This window comes from Chelmon rostratus, chromosome 2 (assembly GCF_017976325.1).
Source record: "Chelmon rostratus isolate fCheRos1 chromosome 2, fCheRos1.pri, whole genome shotgun sequence".
NCBI classification, from domain to species: Eukaryota; Metazoa; Chordata; class Actinopteri; order Chaetodontiformes; family Chaetodontidae; genus Chelmon; species Chelmon rostratus.
In genome coordinates, this window is record NC_055659.1 from 5,292,531 (window position 1) to 5,319,766 (window position 27,236).

The window sequence follows — 27,236 nt, forward strand, 5'->3', positions numbered from 1 at the left end:
AGTTTTCATGGATTTGAAAAATACATACAACAACTTCTATTTTCCTGACACAAAAGTAAGGAGAATTAAAATTTCAGTTCGACTTTAAAGACGAACTAAAGGGTCCTAAAGGGTTGTAAAGCCCCCTGAGGCACATTTGTAGTATCGGGCTAAATAAATAAAAGTGGCTCGACCTCCACACCCATCGGTGATGCTGGCTGTGGTCCGAGGTGAAACAGGCCAGAAACTTTAACCCAGAGAGGGCAGCAGCACACTGTTTTGCCAGAAAAACATCCAGGGTGACAGAAAGGGCTTTCTGTGTGTTACATTAGCTGCTGAGCTAACTGTCAGTGCTGGATGAAATAAAACAGAAACCTACCCAAGCACAACTTCTCAAACCCCCGAAGATTTGCAGACAGCTTCATCATTGTGGGAACTTTCTGACCCTGTATGACCTGTGAGGATGCCTGTGCATGATTCTGTTCTGCATTATGACTGAACCACGTTCAGGTGCGGTCAACATCGCTGTTTTGTGAAATGTTTGTTTCATTTTATCATTATGTATAGACACACTCATCAGCGCGTCTCGCCGCCAACAATCCCTTATTAGGCTTCTCTTCACATCTGGCTGGCTGCTCAGAGCGTTGGGGAAGTCCCTGATAACAATACAAACACTAACAGAACAAAACAGCCGGTCAGCTCTACAGAGAGGTGACAAAGAGAACACAAGGCCCAGACTTCAAGTCTTCATCCCCCTGCGGATCCAACCATTCAGATCAAATGAGGTAATGTGCTGAGGTAATTCTTTGAAGCACACACACACAGAGTGTACAGCTCACCTCTTCGGGATGTGCTGACCCCCCCAGGTGATGGTGACTGTATATTTGCCAGGACTGTCGGGATAATACTCATAGGAGAACACACCATCCTGACTGGAGATCAGCTTCACCGGCTCCTCGATGCCCTCTGAACAAACACAACACAAACACACATCAGTAATTACATATGACTTTAAGAACACTGTGAAATTACCTGCCTCATTTGACCTTCTTAAAGTATTTAGAAGTAATTTTTTTACATCCATACATCAACAGTTGATGAGACATTTCACTGAAAACCACAAACTTCCACCTCATAGTCCCTTGAGCCAGGCTGCTAGCGTTTGTCTCTCTGTAAAGTCTTTACAGTGTGAACTGCACTCACTGGGTCCTTTGACGAGCACCTTCAGGTCTCCACTGCCAGCGTTTTTGGTGTCCACCTTGAAGTCACCGACCTGTTTCATCCTCAGTCCTGACGGCTGGAGACCACGACCCGTTGCCCTGCACGCCCCAGGCATGCAGGCTGGACAAACCAGAGAAAACACACATACAGGGGTGATGGTTACCGTGTTTATGAGTCCTTTTGAACAATTCACTGATGCTGTGAAGTTTAAATAACTCACCAGGCCCCACGTCCACATTGAAGGGGCTCTTGGGGATCCCCACCCCTCCGAAGGTGACGGTAACTGTGTGTGGGCCAGCCTGGATGGGCCGGTAGGTGCAGCGATATGTGCTGTCGCCTTTATCCTCCATCATCACCTCCACGCTGTTCTGGCGGCCCTGAGGGTCTCTGATCATGGCCGTCACATCTCCTGTACCGGCTCCTACAGAGAGACGTAACGAGGAGGGAACTTTAACAAGTCAGCCTCCAGCTTCAGGGAATAGTGAAACTGAGCTCGGTGAAAACACGTCCGCCATGTTGAGAAACGATCCTGTACTGTTACAGTTTTACCGCTTATGGAGTAAGTTTTCAGCTTGACTTTAAATGTTAATTCCAAACAATTAGTTTTTATTGGTCATTGCTTTAGCTGCTACATGTTGGAATCTCCCGTTGGTTGTTGGGCAGCTGGTTTTCACTCACCTTCTTTGAAATGTTATGTTTTTTTTTCCTAGAAATGACGGCCTGCGGTTATACTTTATGTGGCGATGTTGGTGAGATCCTGAAAGACTCACAGCACCACACAGTGTATACACAGCTGGACAATCAAAACTTTGAACCACAAGCGTCTGAAAGCTGCATACAGCTGCAGAGTTGCAGCAGTAAAGTTGGTCTCTTCATCTCCTCGCCACATCAGCTAAACGCCTTTCTAATGATGCGTTCAAGGACACACTGAATCCAACATATCCAGTAGACAGAAAGTATTCAAAGTAAAGTAGACTGGGCTTCGATTTTGGGGAGTGAATGTGAAAAAACTGCTGTTTTTCTGGAAAGTAATGCATTAATTAGTAAGGTGTCACAATAATATGATTGCTTTTTTCAGCACAATTAAAATAAGGGATTACAATTTGAAATTCAGTAATTAGATTACATTCAATAATTGCAGTTTGCGCAATTACTTCAACATTTTATAGTGTCCTTTGGTCACTGGTGTTGATGGAGGGTTGGTACCAGTTTTGGTGGCATAGAGACTGGAGGTGTAGGGAGGTGGTGAGGAAAAAAGAGGAGAAATGTGACTCCCAGTAACTCCACAGTTGGTTCAAATACTGCATCTTTTTAGCTGCTTTGCTAATTATTAGCAAATATTAGCAACTGGTGAGCCTAAATAGTGCTGATGGTCAGTAAATACCGTCAACTGTAGGCTGTTGTTTGTCAGCACCTCTGATGAAGCTGGGCTGAGTAACGATGTAATGCAATGAGAAATGTAACAAATTCTTGTTGTTGGTAAGTAATTAATAAATACTGTGATAACTTTTTCAATGAGTAAAATGGAAACTTGCCCATCAGTGAGCCTGACAAGCTGACACATGCCAAGATGCCTCCGGCGTGTGTGCACTTACATTGAAAGGGCATTCGTGTATTAAGGCGAGTCTTTGATTGTGTAAACTGTTACAATCTGTGGCTTCACTCCCATAAATGGTGAAGTCTGTAGTCACATCCTTTCTCAGAGCTGAGTGATGAGCTCTTTTCACTGCACTGAAGGCTAACTTCACCATACCTATAAAAATATATGTGTTTCTGAGCATTAAACACTCTCAGATGTCGTTTGCAATTTCTCTGACCTGCAGTGTAGATGTCAAAGTAGGTGGGTTTGTTGGCAATGTTGCCCACAGGTTCGATTCCTGGGCCCTTGACCGTGACCTTGGAGGCGTCGCCCAGCGCCTTGTCTACGTCCACCTCAAATGGACTTTTGGGAATCTGCTGGCCTGCAAACAACACCGTCACCTAAGAAAGAAACACAACGATTACCCAGAGACATCTGCAGGAAGAAGAAGCGTTTCTGACACGTGCATTCAAAAGCACTCAACTAATAGTTACATGTTTACAGAGAATAAAATGAAGCTTACCTTGTGAGGTCCAATGACTTGAGGAATGTAGGTGACGCCGAAAGTCTTCTTGCCCTCATTGGGCTCTGCCTTCAGCTGATCAACACAGACAGACAGATGTTACTGAGGTGCAAAGCAGAAACTATGTTCATCAAATTTTAAATAGACATATAAAATTCTTTAAACAGGTGAGACTAGTCTGTAGTCTCTAATTATGACAGAATTGTAGAGGATGAGGAAGATGAAGAGGAGGATTAGGTACGTACCTCCTCCCTGGTGCCGTCAGGATGGTCCAGGTATACGGTGACCTGACCCTGACCAGCACTGAACGTGTCCACAGTGAACACAGCAGGACGCATCACCCTGTTCCCCGTCGGTTCGATACCTACAGGAGAGGATCATCAACAGATACAGTCTGTAAAAAACGTTCATGTTATCAGTCATTTCATGTATCGTTTAACCAATCAATCATTTCTCACCTTATCAAACCTCATCAGAAACTACATCCTCTGTATGTACTGTATGCAACTGTTTATGAACTGTTTGTATTGTCCACTTTAGTATGTCCATATACTGTACATGCTTTGGCAACAGGTTTTTGATGAAACCATTTAGAGGACAAATGATCAGTCTATTAATCAATTAGTCGATTAACAGAAAATGAACCAGCAACTATTCTGATAATCAATTAATAGCTTCAGCAACATTTACTGGTTCCAGCAGCTGAAATATAAGAGTTTGCTTCTGTTCCTTGTCACAGATGACAGTTGTTAACTGAATATTTGTATATTTTATATGCTGTATATACAAAACAGCAGAATTAAGCTGTCCACAACAGGAATGTACGCTTCAGTGGATTTGATTTGCGTTGATGACGCCATGTTTTGTTGCGGCAAGAGCTGAGACAAGTTCAGTTTCTTCTGTTTTATAAACCTGCTGAAGCTCTCTACGTGCAGAAGGAAGTAACATACTTTTTCACCAGTGCTGCTGTCATTCTGAGCACAGCCTGAAGCAGAATAAGATTGTGTGTGTGTGTGTGTGTGTGCGTGCGTGCGTGTGCGTGTGTGTGTGTGTGTGTGTCTGCGCACAGTGTCCAGCTACCCTTGTAGCCATTTCCAGGTATTTCCTCCTCAGGCTTACAGTCAAAGTCGGCCAATGATTGTTATACTCACCAATCTGTGTGTGTGCGTGTGTGTGTGTGTGTGTGTGTGTGTGTGTGCGTGTGTCAGTTTAAGTGTAGTCCATTGTTCAGACTAACAGCTGCTCACTTCCTCACATTGTCAGAGAGACCAGCATTTCCAGTGCTCCCATTAGCCAACACAGAAAAACAGGTCACAAACACAGAAACTCTTATTCAATCAACATCCAGATGCAAAGATGTATGTGACTAAATAAAATGACACATGAACAACAGGACATCAAAAAATATCTTCTTTTTTTTTTGCTTGTTTGTACCTTGTCATTTTGTGTGTGTGTGTGTGTGTGTGTCTGTACCTGCTCCGTATGCGCGGGCCTTCTTGGGGTTGAGTTTGGGTTTCAGTGGAGCTCCTGTTTTCAGTTTGGCTTTGGGGAACTGAGACAGGTAGGTCATCACCGACTGTTCGTCCACACTGGGATCAATGATCTCCTCTGGAGCTATCACCTGCACATGAGTACACACACACACAGAGTATAGGTTTGTCATAAATGAATCTGTTTTAGACCTGAATATCCCTTAAAGCAGAATAGAGCTGCCAGTGTGGACATGGTCTTCCCAGAATACTGGGTTGGGTGATGTGAGAGTGTCAGAGATTCTGCCACACTGTCTCTCCCATGATATTTATCCCTTTATCATCCATTGTTGAATTAGGCAGTTGAGGGCGATGTCGTAAATCAATGAGAGGAACTGTTGTGATAGTACTGCTGTACCAGCATTTTTATATCAATCTCATGAAGTACTTTAAATTGTCAGGTATTGAGCATTAATCTGCTGCTATGATGGCCTCCACTCTTCTGGTTTTCCACCAGATTTTGAATAATACTACTTGTTACATAAGTCATTAAAATACATTTCCGTTTCAGCTCATGAAGCTCATGAATCTTCTTGCTGTATCCTCTTCGCTTCAAGCAAAAGTGTGTAAAAAACAAGCTCAGGTTCAGTGAGTTTCCTCTGCTGTGAACAATCAGGAAACCTCTGTGTAACATGCTGCTGGTGACCTTTGACCTCAGGAGAAAAATCACAGCAGGGCGAATCCTGCCTCTACTGGGCTGCATGATAGAAAGTACAGGATGTGTGCTGTTTTCCAGATATTTGGATTGCAAAATAAGATGCAAGGCAAACCTTTAAATGTCACTGCACCCATCTGAGACATTAGCACCGTTAGCAGTCCAGGTTGCAGCAAACATGTATGAATCATCCCTGCAGATGCTTCACAGTAAAAGCCCCCAGAGACGCCCTCATTTTCTTGCCTTGCTGAAGGCTTTTATTGTGAAACACCAGCAAGGAAGTTTTTGACTTATTTTGACCTATATTTGGTTTTCTGCATTTGCTTTCCTTCATATTTCTGTCAAATTTGTCAAGGTAAATTCTGAAAATTTAAAGTAGACAGGTCAGAGGTCGCAGTGAAGAAGCAGAGAGCAGCGTGTGGAGCAGCATCAGGGGGAATCTAACCTGCGGGATGCCCAGCCAGTCGTCAGCCAGCTGCATGGCTTCAGTGGCATTCTCCACTGGTTTCACTGGATCCCAGGTCTCCCAGTCTGGACAAAGGCCTGCAAAGGACACACGCACAATAACACTGTCAACCACAACAACTAACAGACACACAAAAGTATGAGCTCTGCTGGGAAAGTACTGCAATACTGAGCTCCAGTTTCACAAGCTCACTTCATGACCAACAACTAGTCCTTTCAAGAGGCCTTGATTTGTTTCAGGTCTCACTGCATCAGATTTTAGTCTCAGGCTTTTTTAAGTCTTTAGTCTCAGGTTTGTCTTCTCTCTCTAAAGAAAAGGTCAAAATGATTTTCTTGGAGCAGACTGTCTCACCCTGAGACATAATAATAAAACCTTTTGATAAACCTCATTGGACAAACACATCACTATCTGTTGTGTCTATGCTTCTTACTTTCATACTGGAAAAACATGGTGGGAGTTAAAGAAATGCACTCAGTTGCCAGTTTATATGGACGATGTGCTGTTTGATGATTATTCATTTCTGTACATACACACACACACACACACACCTGGTGCACAGCTGTCGACCAGTGCTCCCAGTGCCCTGCCGTTACTCCAGTCCTTGCTGAAGTTGGTGATTGGCAGATCAGGGACTTTGTGTTGGATCCAGCCCAGCAGACGCTGTTTAGGTGTCTTTGACTCTGCCTGAACAGAATCATGTAGTGAATGCAGTCAGCTTTCTAACAGATGTTGATGTAAGTGGAGCAACTATTCATCTTGTTGTTTATTTTCTCCTTCAATTTTAAAATCCGGTTTCAACACAGAAAGCTGATTTTGTCATGAGATGGAGTTCATAAAAACTTAGCTGGATGTTACCTCTTCATCCTCGCCCTCCCAGACTGGCATGGAGATAGAGTAGTGCAGAATCAGAGTCCAGACCAGACCCAGGATCAGCTTCAAGTTCCCATCCACTATGGCTTTTGAGTCTGATGGAGAGACACAGACAGACCTGAGGTCAGATTCACATTCTGCTCTGGAGATAAAACAATGCTAAGAACTGAGCTCCACCTGTGGAACAACATCTAAACACCAGCCGGTGAAAAACCAGACCCCAAATTACCATTAATATCATTTTTATCATATTTTTTTTAGCAGAGCAGAACGAGTGAGACAGGAGAGTGCTGCTGGGTAATGTTGCTCATTAATGAGACCTCACTGTACCAGCTGGTACCTCTCTCACACACACATGCACGTACACACACATGCACTTGCACACGCACAGGCATAGGCATAGGCATAGGCATAGGCACACAGCAATATTAGCTAATCTTTGGCTGCAGCACTCTGAGTTCAGGGTGAAGCAGACAAAACATTCCAGTCATTTTTAGTCTCGCGGCCTCCGATAACAACAACTTATTCTTTAAAGAGAAACTCAGACATTCTGGTGAAGTGTGACAGATTAATCAGAGATTGAGATATGGTTTATTTTTCATAAATTCAAAATAAAGAAAAAACAGCACTATGTCAGAAAAAGTAAGAGGCGCTACTTAAAAAGAGCTTTAGTCACTAACAGCACAAAGGAGTTTTGCAATTAAATAAAACGACGCAGATAAATAGGTTCATTTAACATTAGCTGTCCAAACAAATGAGTGGAACAGGTGTTCACCTGACCAGTCAGGAGCAACTTGGGGTTCAGTGTCTTTCAACATGTGGACATTAGGAGGGCTTGAACCGCCAACCCTGTGATTAGCAGAGAGCCCGCTCTTTCTTCCTGAGCGCCACAGCGCTTTGAAGGCGTGATGTAAAGATGTCAGGTATGTGTCAGTCCTACATTTCTTACACTATGCTGACAGAGCGGGAAGATAGTGGATGGTTTGAAGCAGGTATGTGAGTGAAGAACATAACGAGCTGATAGGACAGGGCAGGGCCGCACACACACGCACACACGCACAAACGCACACACACGCACCTACACCACACACTAAAGCCTCAGGAGTGCAGAGAAAGCTATTTAGTAAGAACTTTTTTTGACATTCATATTTCATGCAGAATGTGGGTTGGATCCATGGTTGTGAGGTGATTTGAGTCCATTTGGACTCTTATTAGTTTTCAGATGTGTATCAGCTCGTCTTTACACACCTTCTTCTCTCCCCACATTGCGACATGCTGCTCTGATTAATTTCTGCTTGCGTACATACGCTGATTCAGACGCATCTCATCTTGTTCTCAATGCAGTTACAAGATGGAAGTTAAAACAATGTCCTCAGTCATTACATATGTGGCTTCTGCTGACACCACACACCTCACCGTCCGTATCATTGGGACTACAGGTCTATAACAGCACTTATCAGTCAATCATCCTAGAGCCTCCACACCTACGTAGTTACTAAATGTCTTGGTCTCTGCCTGCTTATGCAACCGTGTTGCTGCAAGCAGACTTTCAGCACTGCGTAATGTGTGTTTAGCAGATATGAGCCGTGTCGTCAGTGTGTGTGAGAAATCCACCTGGTGAATCTCCAGCTCAGCCAACCAGCTGTGGCCCCAACATGTTTCAGCAGCTCAGGTTTAGGTGGAGCTCTGGGAGAGTGCTGCCTCACCCACGGGTGTCACAACACTGTTAATGATGGAGGATACTCTTCAACGACACACACATAAGAGAGGTTACAACACTGCTTTCTGCATTCCTAATCACTCTCTTTCTCTAGACTCAACACACTCAGTTATCTCTTTGTGTTTCTGTCTCTTTTTCTTCACCTATTTCAACTCTTGTCATTCATTTTTCCTCTCATCTCTCCTCCAACCCTTTCACGTTCTCCACCTGTTTGACTTTTGTAGGTCTCATTTCTCATTAATCTCTCCAAGCCTTTCTCTCTGTCTGCCCCTTCCTTCTTTCGCCCTCTATGGTTGATCTGCCACACCTGTGAGTGCGTATCACCACCAGCCTCCTCTGAAGCAAAGCGAGCAACACAAGGCACCGCTACACACACATATACACACACACACACACACACACACACGCACACGCACGCACGCACGCACGCATGCATGCGTACACACACGCGCACAGCTCCACCCATAGCTGAGCTCACTCACTCAGCTTTACACTCAGTCACACCAAACAAGACACTTTCTTTATTGGAACCAGGTGAGGAACTACGAACCGTTCAAGTTATGACACGGTCGTTTAGTTAATGCATGAAAAAAGAATTAAAACTGTACTTTTTATCTCTAAATTTCTCTAAAAAAGTCAAAAAAACACACAACCTGTTCAAATTAACATGAAAGCAAACCATATGACACAGCTACAGTGCTGTGTCGTGTGCATGTTTTTTATTCTGCTTTCCAATCCTGGAACTTGTTGGTGACGCCTCAGGTTTTGGGACCTCTTACAGGGTCCTGACACTGAGGGTGGGAACCCCTGGTTTAGTGCCATCACATCCATATGGACAGTTTTGGTTTTATTCGTCCAGCTTTTGAGACATGCACAACCCTGATTCCGAGACAGCTGGGATGATTAAAGCTGAAAGGATGAAAGTTAAAATAAAATGCAATGATTTGCAAATCCTTTTCAACCCATAATCAACTAAATACAGTACAAATACAAGATATTTAATGCTCAAACTAATACACTTTATTGTTCTTTGCAAGTATATACTCATTCTGAACTTAAAGCCTGTAACCCATTACCAAAAAGTTGCGACAGCAGCCCACTGTGTCACATCAGCTTTTCACTCAGTTAGCACTTGGGAACTGACGCCACTAATTGTTGAAGGTTTGAAAGTAACATTCTTTCTTGATTTACAGCTTCATTTGTTCAGCAGTCATTCTTCATAATGTGTCACACATTTTCAGCGGGACACAGGACCGGACTGCTCTCTTTAAGTCCCGCTGTTGTAACACGTGCAGAATGTGGCTTGGCGTCGTCTTGCTGGAATAAGCGGGGAAGTCTACAAACACGATTCGTCAGACCACAGCACACTTTTCCACTTTGCATCAGTCCATCACAGACGAGCTCGGGTCCAGAGAGGCTGGCAGTGTTTCTGGCTGTTGTTGGTATCTGGCTTTGGCTTCGCATGTTAAACTCTTAACTTGCATTTGCACATTTTCTTAAAATACTATTTTTTTGCCTTTGAACTCAATTTAACTCAAATAGCTCAGAACAACATACTGGGAACTAAACACTGTGTGTGTTTGTGTGCGTGTGTGTCCTTGCCGACACAGTTTTGTGAGTAACGAGGCTGTTGCCATGGCAGCCCATTGTTCACATATAGGTCCAGAGTAAGACAGACGGGGGGTAAAGCATCTAGTCAAAAGAATGACAGATGAAGAGCAACACAGCAAAAATACAAGGATATTGAAATGTATCATATAATTTAAATAAATTCAAGCAATCGGATTACGTGTGTGAGTGTGTGTGTGTGTGTGTGTGTGTGTGTGTGTGTGTGTTACAGAGGGCTTACAAACAATCCCTAATCTGCTGCATTGTTTCCTGCTGCTTAAAACCTGACCTCTCCTTCCTCTCTGAGTCCCTCATCCTCCTCATGTGACTCATAGGTCTGAGGACACACATCACTCAGCATTCTGCTTATCTGAGGCCCCAAATCAGTTATGTTCTAAATAAAGAGACAACTCTTCAACTAATATTTCTCACACACTAAATTCAGCAACACTGATGTAATGTTCTGGGTTTAGTCTAAAGAAAACAACCATAAATGGTAACCCCCCTCACACCTGGACAGGTAACGCCAAATACTACCAATCAGATCCTTCATGTCTAAAAGAAACTGACTGGAAGAGTCCTGAAAGTCCTTGACCCCACCCAGCCCAAATACACACCCTCACTTGTGAACCTGGCCCATGAAGCAATGGTTTTCAGAGACTGGATGAAGACCCACAAAGGTCTACATAATATTATTTGCCGCAGTCTCCTGTGATGTCCTGCAGACTTCTTTTTCATGGATGATCCAGGTGAGAATTGAACCGACACCCCCCTCATCTACTGGCCGACACCTGCTGCAGCACTGCATGCTAACAGGCTACAACCAATTTACGGCTCACAGAAGAGCTTTGCCTCGACTCCCCCTCTCTCTCAGCAATATTTAACACTGCAGTCACCTCCTCTTTCATTCAGAGATTTATCTACCCACAAATCCATTCACAAAGGTCCCTGTTTAATTCAGCCCGGACCTGTGTCAGATAAACAGCGTTAGAGCCTCTCAGACAGCCACTATCGCTGCAGATACCTGCTGATTTGTTGACCCGTCGCTATGGAGACACAACAATACAAAGGCAACAAGGACACTAATGGAGAAGTGGGGGCTGGGAGGGTTTAAAGTTTGTGTAAGGAGAGACAAAGAATGAGCACAAGGAGAAACGGAAAGTGAGGCAGAGAGATAAAGTAAGTGTATGTATGAACAGAGAGTGTGTGTGTGTGTGTGTGTGGGTGTGTAAAGGTGAATCGACTTGGAACAAAATGCCTTTCTTATCAGTGTGGCACACCCTCTCTGGTACAGGAAGTTACATAATGAGCCAGCTGCAGACTACAGGAGTAACCTGCTCTGTGAACAGTCTGCTAAATCCAGTCAAACTAATAAGCGACTAACCAGCAGTTCACTACCTCCCACTGACCACTAACCAACCTGTAGCAACACGCTGCAGGAAGAGACAAAAGCATCCATCACCTTTCTCCTTGTTTCCATTAGTTACCGTCAGTTGAAAGTATGTAAAAAAAAAATGGCTTGTAAAACTTTCTAGCTCGCTGTTATCCTGCGTTACTGAGGGGAAAGAAATCTCCATCTACTGTTATACACACATTAATCTGTGCAGTCCAGTCACACCTGGTCTACAGGTGAGATAACCGAACATCCTGTCAGGGAACCGTAGCTCACACTGCTGTGAGAGTTAAATCCCTACACCTCTGTCTCTGTTTCCGTGTCTCAGAGGCATAACTGCTGTCCCACTTAGAACAGCTGTTCCTTCACACGATGACGACATCACCGTCTCACAAACACACATGTTCAGCTTCCTACCCAACAATTTACTGCTGCACGATACAGAACGGTCGACGCCTGAGGCGGATCATCACACTGATGTCAGCCAACGCGCCGTCCCACACCAGCAGCCAGAGTGAGGCCACCCCATCTTCATCTTCATCATCTCACACGTTAACAAATGACCTCTGAGAGAGGCTCAGTTATGCATGATGTCAATGTACAGATTATTTTCAACTATTCTCCAGTTGATTTTGGAGTTTTTAAATGTACTATGTGCATTTTTTTAGTTTATACAGGAAAATAAAGCATAGCTCGTCACAAACATACATTTCTTTGTATTGTTCATTCAGCACCGCTTTGTACAGTTTGCATAAAACTGGGCTGTCTATGCAGTACAAAGACAAACTCCATCTTTCCAGCAGTGAAAGACTTCTTGATAAAAAACAGAAATAAATGGGCACCAATGGCTGCCTTGAAGACTGGGCCAAAAACACAGCAGGATTTGCTAAATGGTTAACAGTGATGTTAAATACACAGCTCAAACGAGGTTGGTTGAAATGCAAAAATATAAAGAAGTCGTATGGTCCTTTGAGTTTTTAAAAGGTTTTCTATACATATTACATTATTGTGTAATAACTTATAATAACAGTAATTACACAACCAACTGCACCATGAGCATCATTACATTGTAATTAGGACCTCACAGAGGGACAAAAGCCTAAAGTGACAATTTAAAGGTCTGCTGAGGAAAGTGAATGTGGGCTGGAAATGCCCTTTAAAATGGAAGACAGGAGGTACCTGCAGTGGTAAACAGGATGTGGAGCTACCATGTGTGTGTGTGTGTGTGTGTGTGTGTGTGTGTGTGTGTGCGCAGAGGGTTTGACCCATGGTGCACACACAGATTCCTAAATGGTGAGATCATATCCACGCCCACCCACCCCCCGATTCACCACACACACTTCCAACACCTCCCTCCCCTCCGAGGACCCAATGGATGGTGGCAAAGGAACAAAAGACACACACACACTCCCAGATACACACACAGACACACTCACACACACACAGTATACATTAATCATTATTCAACACTCTCTTTAAAGATAACCATAAACACACTTTTCAAACTGATGTCAGGTCAGCACATCAGTCACTGAACACAATGAGAGTGAAAAAAAACACACACACACACTCACATACACACTCTCCTCCAGGTATATGACATCACTCCTCTGTGCTGTGAGATTGATCACATGTTGATAGCCCAACAGTGAGGACCATCTTCATCATCGTCACCGTCTTATGATCAATCTGTATTGTTTTGTCCTTGTTTTTAGCCATCTTCCATTCTAAATGTTTTACAGATAAAAGCTATTTATCTGAATATATCGATGCATATTTGTTATCTAAATGCGATGACAATGAACCTGAGCAAAATACCAGAACAGATGTGTTTTAATTAAACATGATTATTTGATCTCCTCACTGCCACTCACCCCAAACTTCATATGAACATAATTATTTCATATTACTACATTTTCACTCCTAAAAATGTTCAACAAGGGGACGCAAAATCACATTAACATTATTTATACTATCTTTAGATTAATCTGTGTCATTCAAACTAAGGGAAACAACTTGTCAGGCTAAGTGTTTTCCCATCTAAAGAAAGTTTTGCTATAAAAGGCGTGTTGATGCGTCATACACTGTCGTGTGTGTTGTGTTGGTACCAGTAACAGAACATAATTGAACTGCGAGGTTCATGGTATGACTGTGTAGCTCAGTCAGCTTTCTCAGAATATTTTAACTTCCCATTATATTTTTTTTAATTGCAATAATGCTGTAAAAGTAGTATTTATATAAAGGAGGTGAATGGACGGAACTACTTTCTCCTAAAAAAGTAGTTCCTATGGAAACAGTAGACAGCGTATTCTGTGGACATTCAAGTGTCATGGAGAGAGACCTCATTTTTCAATGCTCCGAGCACCAAAAATTCACCACCCTTCTATTGGGGTGGAGGCAGAAACTTCATCCACATGGCTCCGTACAACCGGCGGTAAGTAAGAACGAATGTTTCCAATAATTTGGCTGAAGTGACCCTTTAGGCCTCCAGTGAGGTTTAAGTTGTTTTAAAATGACTGATCACCTCACATGTGAACTGTTTCCAGAGAAGTCAGCTCTTCCTCCATAGGATCATGTCAGCACTCCCTAACCGTGGCACCCACTGATGACATCACCGCATGATGCATTGCTGTAATAACGGTGCTGCTTAATAAGAGTCACATGAGTCATGCGCCAGCAGCTCAGAGGGGGCGATCCCACCGAAAAACCCAGATTACAGACACAGGAGGAGGCAAGAGGCTTTTAATGTCTTTGATTTGGTTAATGAGGGGCGAGCGAGCTGCAGTATGTCATTCTGTCTCTCTCTCTCTTTAATCTGGTCATTGGTTGGGACTCATACAGCTGCAGAGATGAAGAGGGAGAAAGATCAAAGAGTAAGAAAAACTTGCTCTCACGTCTTTCAGACTCATTCGCAAGGAATTAAAGAAGTGAATGAACAAAAAAGAAACATTTTTTAAAAAGTCAAATGATGGAAGCTGGAGAGCATCCGTCGTTTAAAGAGGTGAAACTGAGAGTTTGTGAGCCAGCATCTAGCAACAGCCAGGAGTTCAGCCTTTAATGTAAATTTTGAGATTAATTCAGAATTTAAAAATCAGGCTGCTGTTTAAGGGGACAAGTCCAACTTCAGAAAAACATTAATTTGGCCCCCCTGAGTGAATTATTTTAAATAAATAATGTCACTGAAAATATATGTCATGGAAGTCGACTACAATAATTCACACGTAAACTGCACCTGTTGAAGGTTTTGTTCACATCCCTGTATGTATCTGTTTCAGTGGTCTAAACAGTTGCATCTACTAAAAAAAAAATTTTGGGAATTTGGGAAATGGCGTTAATGGTAGTCCTGTGACAGATGCTGCGTAGGTAATTTTGTTAAAAAATAAACTTGATCTGGGAGGGGGAACTGGGTGTTGTGATAACTGAGCAGATGTGGGAGGAAATCTGGGACAATGCGAGGAAAATATCAGTTTGTAACCGGACAAGAGCAATGCAACTTAAGATACTGCATAGAGCACACGTAGCTCCAAACCGCCTCTCCAAATATCAAAAGGAGTTTTCCCCATCTTGTCTTAAATGTAGGACGGGAATTGGTCTTGTGTAAAGATACAAAAATAATGGAATGATGTCTTACTCAAAATACGAAAGGTTCTGAAGAAGGAATTTGAATTTGACCCGGTTTCCCTCCTTCTAGGTCTCCCCAGTAACCGTTTAACTGATATATATCAGAAAAAAACATTTTGTGCTAGAAAAAACCTTCTTCAGCGCTGGATCTCAGACAAACCCCCTCAGTTGTGGGATGGCATAGGACAATAATTGAATATATACCTCTGGACTTTCTGACCTGTCTGCTGCACTACAAAATCAATGTATTTGAAAGAGTATGGAAACCATTTCTTGACTATATTAATGTAAATATTTCTGCCATAATGACAAGAGCGTTTGTATGAAGGAAAAGAAATCTTTTTATTTTTCTTTAGCTCCCATTGTATTTCACATTTCATATTATACTGTATAATGTACCTGTCATTTTGTGATTCTGATCTTTAAGTTGTTACCCCGAGCTTGTTTTTGTGTTTGTTTATATTCGTGTTTGTCTTTTGTGTTTGTTTATTAATAAAAATTAATAAACACATTAAAAATAAATAAACCTGAATCAACAGAATAGAGAACATTTAAGAACATACCTAGAGTGTGTAAATTCACTAATGCCCAGCCAGCTGCATATTTAGAGGTAGCTAGCTAGCGAGCTAGGTTAGCAAGCCTGCTAGCCAATGTTAAATTGATTCTACCCGTAAACTTTCAATAATAGCCCAGATATGCATTTGATTGACCTGAAAAACAAACACAGCCTTTCTTCCATGTTTGTAGTCGCCACCTAAGTTGTAATGTGCACCTGCTGGGGATGAGGTGAAACACTGATGTGTGGATAAAAGAAGCATCCCAACATCCAACATCCAAACAGTTCAGTACCACATGACCAAAAACTCTCAGCTGAGTTCAGTTCAGAAAAACAGCAGCAACTCAAAAGTCCACTCCAGGATTTACCATCAGCTCAACCAAAAAGCAAGAAGAAAACAAAACAGAGCCAGGAAACAGCTGAGAGGAATAAGCGATAAATGTACTTGAACTGTGAAGTCAGTCATATAGTCAGTCTTTGTCAGCATTAACCCTTCAGCGTGGCAGATCCTGGCGTGATGAGGTTTACTCGTCACACTCTGGAGAAACGATCCAGACCAAGACAGAACAAGAGCTACACAAACTCCAACCAGACTTCAGCCTCAAGGGTCTCACACAAAACCGCAAACTATATAAATAACACAGTCAACTTCTTTAATATAGACTTTTGGAAGACTGTAATAAAGCAGCACGGGTTAACAGGGATTACTGCCAACTGAATGTGCGATTTATGGAATTATGAGTCAAGTTTTGACATTTTGACAGGTTTGCCACAGCATTTATAGAGAACAATAGTGGGCCTTGAATTGAGCTTTGTGGTACACCACAAGTGAGAAGGACAGTGCAGGTTAAAGCATTGCCAGGAGCAACAGATGTTTTATGGTTTATTGTTAAGCATTTTAAAAAGAGCAGGGCGCTATCAGAGATGCCGACAAAATTCTCAAGGCCATTAAGAAAGACGATGTTGTCCACTGTGCCAAATGTGACGCTGAGGTTAAGTATCAGAATTTGTGGTAGACTGATTAATTGGTCAGCTGATTAATTAGGCCTATATCCGGTATTTTGAGATACTCTGCAGATACACGCACTCACAGGCCGATAAAACAAACAATGTCTGCAGACGTTTCAGAGAGAGAGAGAACAGCACATCTCTGTGTCCAAGTGAATCATACATTAGTGTTAAATATGGTTTTCCTGGGATGAAAAAAAAAAAGATTTTGCTGGGTGCTACTGAGTGACACAACGTTGCTTATTTCTTATTATTTATGAATGTTCACATATTTTCATTCTCTCATATAAAATAAGATGCTGCTGTCTTTTTGAAGTTTTTCATATGTTTAGTTGACTACCCGGGGACATTTATTTAGTTGATGGGTGTAAACAGAGAACACAGATAATAACATTAGTTTTAAATAAATGTTCATTTAAGTTCATCAATTATGTCTCACTTGTTATTGTTAATGGATTGTTGTATTTTATCAGATGCAAAAAACAACACCAGCCGCCCTGCTCTCTCAACATTGCCATTGACCACTGAAAACCCTGTAACAGTCGACGACCAATCAGAGAGGAGTATCACCAACAACCAGGAAAGATAATAAAGTTAAACGTAGAATACCATTTAAAAACTGCATGCATAGTAAACCAGTTTCAACAGGACGACAGAGCAAGAAGACTGATCTGAACAAACAGCAGAAGAAACATGAAAACATGAGAACCGCAAGAGAGCTGAGTAACCAGCACAGTGCTGCCCTGTCATTAACACACACGCACATACACACACACATTCACACACACACACACACATCTGGCATTACGTCTGCATGCATAAACAGGACACACACTGACAAACACACTGCAGCGTTTAGCCTTGCATGACCTCACCCTGCTGGTTCCCAGGCTATGATGTCATCAGAACCAGACTGGGTTTGTGGTGAGGAAGAGGAGGATTATGATGAAGAGGGGAGAAGGGATAGTGATGGTGAAAGAAAGAACAGGAGAAAACGAAGAAGAGCAGAATGAAGGCAGAAGGGAAAGCATTCTGAAGACAAATTCAACGGAAAAGAGTCGCAGGTTCAAAAGCTCCAGAAAAGCTACTCAATGGACCCTGAAGTGAGAGTGTTTTCTCAACTTTAACATCAACATTTTTACTTATTCTAGAATCCTGATTACAAAAAAGTTTGAAAGCTGTGTGAAACGAAAATAAAAACAGAATCAAATAGTCCATGTAGCAATTTCCTTCATCCAGTCATCAAGTGTTGACCCTCGCTCCATCCTCACTGTGAACCACTGAGCCTTTCCAGGATGATTTATACCCAATCATGATACTATGTTGCCAATTAACCTGTTTACCTGTGGAATGATCCAAACAGGTGTTTTTGGAGCGTTCCACATCTTTCCCAGTCTTTTGTTGCTCCTGTTTACAAAAATCAATGAAGCTGATGAAGACAAACATTAAATACATTGTCTTTGTACTGTTTTCAGTTGAGCGTACGTCGAAAAGGAGCAGCAAGTTATCACATCCTGTTTTATTTGTTTTTTCCTCAACTTTCTAGGAATTTGAGGTGTATATTTAAATATATACTGGACTTCACTTCCTGATTACACTGAAACAAGACAAAAAAAGGAGAGAAACTGGAGGAAAAGCAGAACACAACCAATAAAGCTTTGATTGCTTTGATTTTGTGTGACAGTAAACTGTTGATCAGATAAAACCGATGATCAAATACACGATTTGAATCAGGAACTATCTGACCAAAGAACAAATAATCAACATCACAAGTTACATTTGGTGCCAAACTTTTTCCAATACAAGGTAATATGGACCGATTCTGTCTGCGCCGAAAAAAGTACTGAGAGTCCAATACCAAGGGATGAAGTAGAAAAGAGAACAGAGAGAAGAAAAAAGAGGAGGAGGAGAAAAGAAAGCGAAGAGAGGAAGAAATGGAACCAGAGTGAGTAAGAGGAGCAGAGATGTTTGTAGCTGAGCCAGGCTGCAGGAGGTTCACCACAGTGATTATCACTGAACAATCCTCAGTAAACCACCATAACCACACACACAGGGGTTTGTGTGTGTGTGTGTGTGTGTGAGTAAGATAGCGAGACAACAGTTTTTTGTTGGAGTGAAATGTCTGTCATCCTCATCATTAACCAAACATTTGGTGAACAGTCACTGTCCATAACTGGCGTCATGTCTGCTAAATCTCAAACCACACAATAGAAGTGTGTGTGTGTTTGTATGTGTGTGTGTGTGTGTGTGTGTGATTACATTCCCGACAATTCAGCACCTGAACACAATGACACCAGCGACATGATGACAACAATTCAGCTTCATGAGACATGAGCGTCTGACATGAACATCTGTTGTGAGACAACAGGACGACGGGTAGTGGCAAGCAAACAAAGACAGGTGTCCGGGTGTGTGTGCGTGTTGGATGACTCTACTTCCTCCCGGTGGTGTTGGCACCACAAAACAAATTCCATTAACCTCCACTGTGTCTCATCAGCAGACACCTCAAAACCTGGGCAGAATCCAAACCACCACAAGTGTTAAGTCTTTGTGATTTGGGTGAACTGATCCATTAAAAGGTGGCTTTTCTTCACAGGTATTGAGATTTACATTAATCCCCTCCCCCTTTCTGCCTTTCTGAAAGTGCTGGACTTCTGATGTGTTATGGTACCTCCAAACAAGTCTTCTTTGCTTTGTGCGATGAGGAGATCGGTACGAGACTCTTGGCTTTAATATGAAGCTACAGCTAGCAGCCAGGTAGCCTAGCGTAGCACAAAGACTGGAGCAATGCGGGACCAGCTAGCCTGGCCCTGCTCAAAGGTGACAAAATCCACATACCAGCAACTCTAAAGCTCAAACACAAACATGCTGCATCTCATTTGTTAAATACAGAAGCGTAAAAACGGCAATTCGCTGTTTTAAAAAACAGTTTCTGACTTTGAGTGGTTACCAGGCAACCAGCGAGTGACCAGGAAACCTGCTGGTTGTAGCCAAGAAAAAGTCAGGCACATGATCACCTGCAAAACTAGCTAGCTGTTTAAGTGACTGCGCTATGCTAACCAGCTGCCGACTGTGCTGAAGTAAGAAGGGAAAGTGGCAGCAAGAAGACCTCTTCACTGGGTCACAAGCCAAAAAGGTTGGGATCGACTGCACCAAAAACACATCACCAAAACATAAATAAATCACATCTAACCAACGTGGCCGTCGTTTTGATCGCGAATAAACACGGAGAAATACGACTTCCTGGAACAAATCCTTTAAATGTTCCTCTAAGTGGATTTCAGTGACATTTGTTCCTCTGAGCTGCAACATGTAGACCTGAAACCAACAAAGGAGCTTTCTCTGCAGAGAGGGTGTGTGTGTGTGTGTGTGTGTGTGTGAGTGTGTGTGAGTGTGCGTGTGCGTGTGCGTGTGCGTGTGTGTGAAGGAGAGAAAGTCTATATCCCTGCCACTCTCATGTTACCTTTTCTGCTGCAACACAGAGGCTCTGTGTGTTCACATACACAAAACAAACACACACACACACACACACACACACACACACACACACACACACACACACACACACACACACACACACACACACATCTAGCGTGGGACAGAGCTAAACAACACTGAGATGTATTTGTGTGTTTACATAAAACAGCATCGAGGTCACAGTCAAACAGAAATAATCCCGTCAGGCAGCGCTGAGCCTCCATCTTCGTCTGCAGAGCACGGAGCTGCAGGTTTGGGACACGCTTTGTTGTCCAAGTGGGAAGCTTCATGACTTGCAGTTCAGCCAAATGTGCAATCAAAGTGCTCTGACTGACCCCGCCCTCAAAGGATGTGGTGCCGCTCTTGTGTTTTTAGCAGCTTTTTAAGTCCCCACACTGAACGCTCCGTGATGGTTTAGTCACACCTGAATGAGGCTTCTGGCACAGTCGCTCCATGTCTTAGCTCGGCATGTCACATATTGTTACTTTGAGGATAAGTTAGGCTACTTAGGAATGGCACCAATTTGCATGTGAGTGGTATAATGCATGTTTTGGCAAACTCCAGAAATTAACATCGACTATAGCTGAGTGAATGTGCCAGTGAAGTGGGAAAGGCTGTGTCAGGCTGTTGGAGGCACTCGTGGCTCCAGAAGGAAAAATCCTGTTCACCTTTCCCACTGCAATGTCACGCGACTCGCACTTACGGCGCTTCAAGTATTGACTGGATATGAAACTCTAACAACGTGAATTGTCAAGAGAAAAAAGGAACACGTGCGGAAGTAACAACAGCAGTATTTTGCCATGTGTTTATCGTCCATGTTCACACCTGGTGCGAGGTACACGCCTTTGTTGTCTCTAAGTTAACGACAACTCCCAACTACAACTTGCATTTGGGCAAAACCACATCAATCACAAAACTAAAAACTGTATTAGATGTGCTGCTGACAGCGGGTGGAAACTAAAGATGAAACAGTTGAAAAAAAACTACAGATTAATTAAATTGACTTGTGGATTCTGGCTAAATGTTGGATGAATTCAGTAATTATGGCGCCATATTTTGTCCACAACTTAACATTCTGGTTTTCGCTACGGGTCTGATTCACGCCTCTGACCTGCCTCTCCATAGGAATATTGACCGAGGCTCATGGGTATTGTAGTATTTTGAGCTGTCCGCCGTGACAAACTGATGGAGAGCACATGCTTTCTCAGAAACAACGTTGAAATAACTAAAACTGGGGGCCACAACATAAACCTGTTTAATTGTTACAGCATCCTGGAGAGTCCCATGTTGAGAAACACTGAGCAAAATGTGAGATGGGACACAGACAGTGAAAAACACTCGCAGAATCAAGCAAAGAATTTGACGCTTGCAAACTAAACGTGTCTGTAATCCTATTTTCCAGCCTGCAAAGTCATTGTTAATAACACAGTGAAAATGTTGGGTAATGCAATTTCAAAACTGCACTCTTAAATATGACTATTTATGACTGAATTAACTAGCAATGTAAAATCATTAAATATATGTAGCCAAAGCAGCCATTGTCCACAGCACCCTCAGTTCACAGGATCTCTCATTGTCTGGTTTAATGTTTGGGATTCTGTAGGAAACATCTCATCGGCTCAACCAAATACAAGGAGTGATTTTGTTGGTGTTTTCTGCACTGGTGGTTTTATAGTGTCTCCACTCCAGCTCTGGTTCTTGCAGTGAAGGCTGCAACCTGAAAGCACTTTTGTTCTCCCCCCAAAAATGTGTTTTCTGTTCCAACACCACAAGTCACGCTTCTTTAATTCCTCCGAAACCATCCTTCATGGTGGGGAACCAAAACATCGAAACAATGCAAAAGTCATCCAGGCCTGTTTATCGAGTCATAGTTCTTCATATAGTTATTCATCGCTTTATCTTTTTATAGTTTTGACCTCATCTGCAGGTGACGTGAGCCCAGATCTGGTTGTGATTTTTGATGTGGTTGCAGTTATCATGGTGGTTGCATCTAAACAGAAGGAGTATCGAGGGAGCTGAGGCTGAGAATCTGGACGTCCAAACCACTTTATCTGGACGTCATGTTTGTGCTCTTCTACCAGTTGACACTTTGGTGACAGCAGTAACACAGTAACACCAAAGAGCCATAAACATGACAGCAGCTCTGATGTTTTGTCTAAAAACAGACAAAAGAAAGACAGAACAAAGCAGCTGAGAAGCAAACGGGTTAATGCAAGAGTACAGGAGCTATGAGGTTTGTGTGTGTGTGTGAGATCCAGTACATGGCCAACTCAAACACTCCTGCCAGCTATGACTTATAGACAGGGGAGACCTTTACATGGAAGAGCACATTAGTTTATTTATGACTCCAGTTTCCAAAGGAAATGAAAATGATTCATGAGCTTCCTCATCTCTACACTTCGGGTCACTGTAATGTTATTATTTTGTTTAGGTTCTTGCTTCACTTCTCTGGAAATCTCTTCCATCATTGAAGCAGACTGATATACTCTTAAATAGTGAACATTTAGCCATGCACTGTGGTCCAGACTGAAATATCTTACAGCCTATTAGATGGATTGCCATGAAATTTGGTGCACATATTCATGCCCCCCCTCAAGATGAACTGTAATAACTTTGACAAGCCTCGGTTTATGACAAAATACCTGCAAGACTAATGATCAGCCTCGGCTGTACTTTGTGTTTTCTGCTAATTAGAAAATGCTAACATGCTAAACAAACAAAGTGAACATGGTTAAATATATACCTGCTTAACATCAGCATGTTAGGATACTCCACTCATATGCTTTATGCTACTGCCACCCACGTACCAGCAGTGCCACCCTGAAGCCACATCTGGGCCAGATCAGCCTGCTCTGTTTAAGTTTACTGCACAGTGCGCTGGCTCGATCATCCTTTGTGTACATAAATAAATACACACCATCTATACAGGAACATTTAAAAGGCCACGACAGTCCACAAAATAGTAACCCACATAATCACACACCCAGTGCACTCACATGTAACACTGCAGAGGACTCAAAAACAAGTCATGAAAGCTTTTTTCCCCAGTGATAAACTTTCATTAAAATAAGTGGAGCACAGTGTTGGAGCCCTACATCCACAGCGTCCACAGGTAGACATGTTTTATATATAGTGTAGACAAGCTCGGACCTGTGGGCTTGTAATTTTTTACCGTATGACTTTCAACTGTTGCCTCCAGCTCTCATCTCTCATCTTTCCCTCAGGGCATGAACGCAGCATTAGGCAGCTCTGGGTCGCTGAAGTTATGTGACACTTTCTTTCAAAGCCCCACCCCCCTCCGTTCGACCGCAGCCAATCACTGACTTTGTTTACAGAGGTTGCCGGGACAACAGGTGGAATGTGCCTCATCCTGTGCCGACCTTGGGACACTTTCTTGCTGGTGTTGTCAACGACTCCTGGTACCACTTGGTATCTGTGATAGTTTCAATGTCTTCATGCTGGCAAACTCGGCATATTAAAGGATTAAACCAGCTAAATATCACAGAGTTTTACACTTTTTTCACGCTTTTTATTTAACTATTTTATGCAGTTTCACCACTTGATCCCTGGTTTTACTGATGTGTAACTTTGTTTAGTCTTCTTGTGTTGTCTTGTCTTGCTTTAGTTTCTTCGAGGGTAAAAAAAATAAATCACAGTAAAGTTGAACCTATTCATTGGATGTATTTATGAAGCCTGTGACACAATTTTGAAAAAGATTCCCCAGTGTCTTGGTCCGATTTTTTAAGACAGTCACAGCAAAAAAAGGTAATTTTCCAAAATATAAAAACACTGACAGTCCTGGATTAATTATGCATCACACATTTTTCAAAACTTGGCCAGTCTGACAAAAACACAACTATTTTCATGACTGTGGGAGCTGTTAAAATGCTGACTGGTATGCTTGAAAAACCAGACCAAAACCACAGTTTTAAATGCTGTATTTAATTTTTCTATTCTGCTTTATTCTCTTGTCTTTATGAGTGCAGACAGATTGAAAAGTCTGTCAAAGTCTCAGCAAACTTTCTCTTCCTGAAGTGGAAACTCGCGTAGTCGAACACGTTTGAAACATCAACAGCAGGACGTGACGATGGCAAAACAGCATCCAACTACATGACAAACGTGAATCAACACACACCTTCAAACTGCAACACAGGAGCATCAGCATAAATAACAACAACGGCTTCCCTGTTTGAAGGCATGTGTGTGGACTCCTGAGCTGGCAGAGGTCGTTTCTTTAATGGACTACAACAAAATAAAACTTCAGCCAGTTCAACACCAAATCCCTGACGGCAGATTAAATCCACCTCAGTGACAAAACCACAGCGAAAAAAACACATTCTGACACTGAACTGAGAACAGAAACACACACGTCAGACAGAAAACTGAGTTTCAGGAATGCACGATCCTGTTAGACTGAAACCAAACATCCATCAGCTGTCAGAGTCCAACGAGCCGAGCTGGACGAAGACTGTTGACACACAGCACCATGGCAACCGAGCAGCCGACAGAGCAGGAGACAGAGTGAAAGCAACAGTGCGTGCGTGCGTGCGTGCGTGCGTGCGTGCGTGCGTGCGTGCACGTGAGGCAGAGATATCGTGACATTTAGTCCCAAGTGTGGGTCAAGCTCGAACTTCCCCAAAAAAAATTCCCATAATGCAACTCAACATCATTTTGCATGGGACCCCTCTTGCATGATACATGGATGTTATGTCCAACCCCACAGCGGCAGCCTGTTACGCAGGTTTTCTGTTGTACATTTCTGCCAACTGTTTTCACAGGCTGTGCCGGATTCCTCATGACAAATTAACTTCATGTCTGTCCCTTTAAATAATATAATAATAAACAATAACAGCGTATAAAATGACAATGTGAAAGGTGGCGCTCGTAGTGACGAACCTACAAAGATTTATTACCAGAATGTGCAACCAGTTTAACGGTAGTCAGATGACGTCCGCTTTTGGTTTGTTTTTGGGGCATTTATGCAGGGTTGATGTCAGTGTGAACACAGCTTTAGGGGCCTGGGAAGGTCAAAACATATTGTTGCTTGTGCAGAAGGAATAAGCATATGAGAGCGTATAAGTGTTTAGAGCCACAGAGACTTAACAAAAAAGCTTCTAGTGAAGTGGAAACAGGCTGAATCACTACTGCATATTCAAATGCAACAGATACCTTTGTACACGAAAGATCATCTTCCAGGTTAAAACACTGACTGAAGCTTCAGTCAAACGCTGCACAGTTTTTTTGTTTTAAACTCTAAACACAAGTCACTTGTGTTTGGCTAATGATAATGACAAAAACACAGCCTGGAGGCACTGGAGGTTAACTCTGTGTGTGTGTGTGTGTGTGTGTGTGTGTGTGTGTGTGTGTGTGTGTGTGTGTGTGTGCGTGTGTGCGTGTGTGTGTGTGTGTGCGCGTGTGTGTGTGCGTGTGTGTGTGTGAGAGAGAGAGAGAATGAGGTCACACAGTCTGACTGAGGTCACAAATGAAAGCTACAGGTCCCGTTGGGCCTGTTCTTAGTGTCTTCACCTGGTTCCTCTCACTCTCGGCGCTACGAGCCGGGAAACAGCGGCAGGTGAATTCAGACAGCTTTAATTTTAGTAGAAATTCAGTTTTGGAAACATCAATTCAAAAGCTGAACAATGTCTCTGTGGTCCGATGTGTCACTGCAGTAATGCTGTGGTTTCTTGCCTTGCAGCTTGTTCCAGTGGATGAGTCTAATTGCTGGTGTTCGTCACTGTAAATCCTGGTCCTCTGCATGCAGAGTGGAGCATGTTATACGTCACGGTGACATAAACTTAATTTGTGGCATTTTCCATCTTGTTGGCACACATTTCCAACAGCTTTATACAACATAAAACCTCACACCGATCGACTATCTGAACATCTAGCAGCTACACAAACCAATGTCTTTCCTATTAGTTGGTGGAGACCAAACCGGAGCAAAAAAGAGAGTGAATACTGGTCTAACGTTGATCAGATGGACACAAACACGACGACGGTGGGATGATAACGTTGTTCTGTGTCGGCCGGATGTGCAAGCAGGCAGCTGTTTAATATATTAGTCACAAAACATTAGGTCAATGTTCCACCTTCCTGCTCCCCCTCTGATAAAAGTGATGAATTAATTATTAAAATCAGCATTTGTCACAAGTGGATGGCCAACACCCTTTTTATACTACACACACATCCATGAACCTGTTCCTCCACACGTTGGCCAACTTCCAAACAGGCAGGTAAAACACACACATGCTTCTGCAGCCTCTAATGCACAGGAGCGATTCGTGGAGAACGGTAATGACTGACAGCCTGCAAGCCTGGTGCAGATCTGCGTTCTTTATCCTCATAGTGGCGTTCAACACTTGATGCTTCTAACTATCACAAGCTAAGGTTACCTAGCAGCCGTAGCTAGCTAGCTAAACAGTCAGTGACACAGATAACTACTTCCTTTGTCATATTTCGGGATTATGTTAAAGTTATATCAAGCGGTAGTAAACGCTGAGTGACTGGGTGGAATCCTGAATGGATGGTCCAGGAAAACCACGTCCACTGTTAGTCAAAGTTCTGCAGCTGAAGCAGTAAGACAGGAGACAATAAGATAAGCAAGGTGTGTGTTTGGCTGGCTGGCTATGGAGCCACATCAGGAGCCTTTTGTTGAGAAATGTTCAGTCCATGCCCTCATCAGCGTGACTTTTCACGAATCCACCAATCACTGCCTGGATGGAAACAACAGGTTTCAAGCAGAGACAGCAGGAGAAGACAGATGAGGTCGATCCTCAGCTACAGTTACATCAGGAACAAACCACAGCTGGTAGATATGAAGCAGGGTGGAGTCCACATAGACACACAGACGTACACACAGACAGACACAGACACACACACACTCTAACAGATCCAGATTCTCTCAGATTATTCATTCCTGAAGAGACTCAGGTCAGATTTTTAACTTTATTGAACTGTCATGTTCTGTTTGGTTCAAAATACACATTTCACGTCGTTTTATCAGCCATTTAGAACGGCAGACAGGTTGCAGA

General features: G+C 42.8%; 1 protein-coding gene across 1 annotated transcript in view; it reads right to left on the minus strand.

The window, feature by feature from the left end:
* The window catches only part of LOC121620948 (filamin-B), a 67,839-nt gene that overhangs the window by 35,615 nt on the left and 4,988 nt on the right, over positions 1-27,236 (minus strand). The window contains exons 2-11 of the mRNA XM_041957209.1: positions 6,808-6,917; positions 6,501-6,636; positions 5,932-6,029; positions 4,776-4,923; positions 3,548-3,666; positions 3,303-3,377; positions 3,018-3,180; positions 1,421-1,621; positions 1,183-1,320; positions 819-945 (exon numbers count right to left, since the gene is read on the minus strand). Coding sequence (XP_041813143.1) covers positions 819-945; positions 1,183-1,320; positions 1,421-1,621; positions 3,018-3,180; positions 3,303-3,377; positions 3,548-3,666; positions 4,776-4,923; positions 5,932-6,029; positions 6,501-6,636; positions 6,808-6,917 — 1,315 coding nt within the window. The remainder of the gene's footprint in view (positions 1-818; positions 946-1,182; positions 1,321-1,420; positions 1,622-3,017; positions 3,181-3,302; positions 3,378-3,547; positions 3,667-4,775; positions 4,924-5,931; positions 6,030-6,500; positions 6,637-6,807; positions 6,918-27,236) is intronic.